General features: G+C 50.6%; 1 protein-coding gene across 1 annotated transcript; it reads right to left on the minus strand.

The window, feature by feature from the left end:
• Nucleotides 1–414: 414 nt before the first annotated feature.
• Nucleotides 415–3,608, minus strand: LOC134206607 (uncharacterized). The gene is made up of 5 exons (XM_062682338.1): nucleotides 3,507–3,608; nucleotides 2,058–2,823; nucleotides 788–2,002; nucleotides 651–720; nucleotides 415–511 (listed from the first exon to the last, which is right to left on the minus strand). The coding sequence occupies exons 1-5, from the start codon at nucleotides 3,606–3,608 to the stop codon at nucleotides 415–417; spliced, it is 2,250 nt and encodes a 749-aa protein (XP_062538322.1).
• Nucleotides 3,609–3,876: the final 268 nt, after the last annotated feature.

Below are 3,876 nucleotides of genomic sequence, written 5' to 3' on the forward strand. Positions count from 1 at the left end.
ATCATCATCACTTCGGTTTTGTGATGAGCCAATGCCAGCTTTTTCCCGCACATCCAGTTTTCGATTATTTCTATCGCCTGCCTTGCTCGTACTTCTACCTCTTCTATTGTTTCACCTAATACCATGAGAGCCACGTCGTCCGCAAACCCAACGATCTTCACACCTCTTGGTAGTGTTAGCTGCAACAGCCCATCGTACATCGCGTTCCACAACGTCGGCCCCAGAATGGAGCCTTGGGGAACACCCGCTGTTATGCCTATTCTCTTCAGGCCTTCGTGTGTTTCGTAGACCAACGTCCTATTCTCGAAGTAACTCTTCAGAATTCTGCACAGGTACCCTGGAACCCCCATTCTGTGTAGGGAGCTGGCTATTGCTTCCCAGCTGGCACTGTTGAACGCGTTTTCACGTCTAAGGTTACCACAGCGCAGTAACGGTTTCCCCTTCTCTTTTGCTTCTTGGCTGCTTCAGCTGCTTCGACGACTGTCCGGATGGCGTCAACTGTGGACCTGCTCTTTCGAAACACGAACTGCATGCTTGATAATCCGTTTGCACCTTCTGTGTGGATCGCCAACCTGTTAAAGATGACCCTCTCAAGGAGTTTTCCGACCGTGTCTAGCAGGCAAATAGGCCTGTTGGCCGATGTCGCTTACCCTGCTTCGGCATCCGTACTAACTTTTGCCGTTTCCAGCACCTTGGAAACTTTCCTTCGTCTATGCAATTCTGCAATGTGGTGCGAAACATGTCCGGGTTGACCTGGATCGCCGTTTTCAAGACCAGATTGGGATGCCATCTAGTCCCGGAGCCTTATTAGTTTTTAGGCTTTTTGCTGCCGTAACTAGTTCGAGGTTAGTGACACGGGCTTCATCTCTGCTGGTGTTGGCCTCACCATAAGGTGTGGGAGGCCAGACTGGTGCTTCGTGATACGGAAACAGTCCCTCAATAATTGCTTTGAGTTTTTCTGGGCTCCTCTCTAGCGGTATCGCTGGGCCTTTAATCTTAGCCATAGCGACCCTGTATGCATCCCCCCATGGGTTTGCATTCGCGTTGTGGCAGAGCTCTTTCATGCAAGCTGCCTTACTGAGCCTAATTTCCTTTTTAAGAGCGGCTTTGGCCGCCCTAAACACTGGTCTGCGGTCTTCTCTTTCTACATCGCTGCGGGCTCTCTGCATCCTCCTCCTTGCTCGAAAACAGCTACGACGGAGTTCTGCGATCGTTTCATTCCACCAATAGATTTGCCTACGTGCATACCGTGGCTGTACCTTTCTCGGCATGGTTGCATCGCAGGCTCGGGTCAATGCTGCAACCAGCTCGTCTGGACTCAGATTTTGAAGATTGCGCTCGAATCGCATTGCTTCCGCAAACACATCCTTGTCAAAGGATTCTGTCTTCCACTTTCGCTCCTTGATACTGCTCTCGCGTGGTTCCGAGTGTACCCTCCCTCCGACACAATACAGGACCGCTTGATGGTCGCTATGCGTATAGTCCTCGCAGACTCTCCAGTTCGTGTTCCTTGCTAAGGCAGGACTGCAGAAGGTAACATCAATGATGGACTCTCTGCCATCCCTTCGATATGTGCTCGTCGAACCTTTATTAATCAAGTCTACATTGAGCCTGGCAAATGCTTCTAGTAGACTCCAACCTCTAGGGTTAGTGCAACGACTGCCCCACTCTACTGCCCAGGCGTTGAAGTCCCCAGCAATGACGACTGGCCTCCTGTCGATAAGTTCCTCTGCTACCTTATCCAGCATCCGGTTGAACTGATCAATCGTCCAACGTGGCGGTGCGTAGCAGCTACATATATAGATTCCGTTAACTTTGGCGATCACGAAGCCTTCAGCTGCGCGATACACAATTTCTTGGTATGGGTATCTTCCTACCGTACATATAGCGGCGGTTCCTGCTTCATCCGCTACCCAATTACCGTTTCCTGGTGGGATCCGGTATGGATCAGAGATGATTGCAACGTCGCATTTCGAATCCTCGCAGATTGCCACAGCAGGTGCTGCGCAGTATCACAGTGGTTGAGGTTAATTTGTATTACCTCCACTGTAATTTACTTGACATCGCCTGTTTGAACGCTGGACATTTTTGACCACCAGTAACATGGTCTCTGCGCTCATCGCTTCTACAGATCTGGCATTTCGGTGGCTTTTTGCAGCTTTGTGCCTTATGACCTTCTTCACCGCATCTTCTACAAAGTTTTGACCTATCAGGGCCCTTGCAGTTCCGTGCCAGGTGGCCAAACTCTTGGCACCTGAAGCACACCTCTGGTTGCTGAGAGAGGCTCAACGAACACACCGACCAACCGACTTTTATTCTGCCGATTCGCAGTGCTTTGTCAGCAGCATCTGCCGGAAGTTTTATAGCAGCGATCTGCGTGCCCGATGGACCCCTTCTTAGTCGGATTGTTATGTCAACATCGCCCAACTCGAGTTGCTCCTTCATTGCGGTAGTTACCTCGTCCGCCGTGGTAATTTCATCCAGGTCCACACATTGGAGGCACGCTTCAGGCGTCATCGCTCTCACCTGTGCCTTATCGCCAACCACCTTCTCCGTTAGCTCCTTATATGATGAGCTCTTATTCTTGGAGTCCTTTTTCAGCTCAAAGATCATGTCACCCGCCCGTGTGCGCCTGATTCTCTGTACATCTGCGCCAAAGTCCTTCAATTCCGGAGCTGTCCTTATTGTTCGCAGGACCTCCAAATACCCTTCCTCGCTAATCTTCACCACCAGTGCTTCGCCCTTCTTCTTCACGCTTCTCTTGGTGATTTTTTGCCGCTCATCTATTTTGCTGCGGCTCTTTTTCGTCTTCTTTTGGACCACCTGCCAGGGGGTCCCTAAGTTGCCGTCACCGGCTTGGTCCGGCTGTGTGTGTGTGTGTGTGTGTGTGTGTGTGTGTGTGTGTGTGTGTGTGTGTGTGTGTGTGTGTGTGTGTGTGTGTGTGTGTGTGTGTGTGTGTGTGTGTGTGTGTGTGTTTTTTTATTGAGTTATGACACTTTCGTCTGCACTTCCTCGCAAAACTGCTTGGAAAAATTCACCATCTCCCCTTGCGGCCTGCTAGGGGGATTGGGCTCTGGGGATCACGCCTGCTAAGTTACCTTCCACAATTAGGTAATCTTGCTTCTATGGAAATTTGCTTCCAACGTGGTGGGAGGAAAACCCTCGACTGAGGGAAAAAACCTCCTTTACTTGTTTTGTTACCTTGCTTACCCTCGGACCGCAAGATAAACTGTCTACTTCATGGATTCTACCATTCGAACTTTCCATCTTTCCATCCTATTCGTGTCTTTACCTAAACTTCGGTACTACCAATATGCTTTACTTCGGAAAAGTCGGCCTGTTGTGCTGTTCAGCACCATTCCTTTATACTATCGCCGGTGTACCCAGCCTTCACCTTGAAGTGACTGGTGTCTCGGCGACTTTAGCAACTAATTCTTCACACTCGTTTCGGTCTCGTGCCACCGGGGAATCTAACAAAGCCCCGGCGAAGGAGGTTCTTCCGATACCGACGCCAACCAGCCGAGTGTCAAGGTCAGTCCAGCGATTCCGGGTGAGCAGGGCGTCTGGTTCACTGGTGCCCTGACGACCCGTAACTGGTTGTATTTCATCGCGAACTACTCGGTCTAGTCCCCGGCGGCGGATCTAGCCTACGCCGACGGAGAGTTCCCCGACGAAGGAAGTTCTCCCGATACCGATGCTCTTTGGTCGATACGCCATTTCTTCTGCAACTCGGATAAAATCCGTGTAGCTACCCTGTTGACTGCATTCCACGTGCTTTCCTCTCGGCACATTTTTTCTATCACGTTCTCTTGGTTTAAACCGTGTATTTCCCTTCGAACTGCCTCAAACCTGGGGCATTCAAAAATCACGTGCTCC

Source organism: Armigeres subalbatus, chromosome 1, assembly GCF_024139115.2.
Source record: "Armigeres subalbatus isolate Guangzhou_Male chromosome 1, GZ_Asu_2, whole genome shotgun sequence".
Taxonomy (NCBI): Eukaryota; Metazoa; Arthropoda; class Insecta; order Diptera; family Culicidae; genus Armigeres; species Armigeres subalbatus.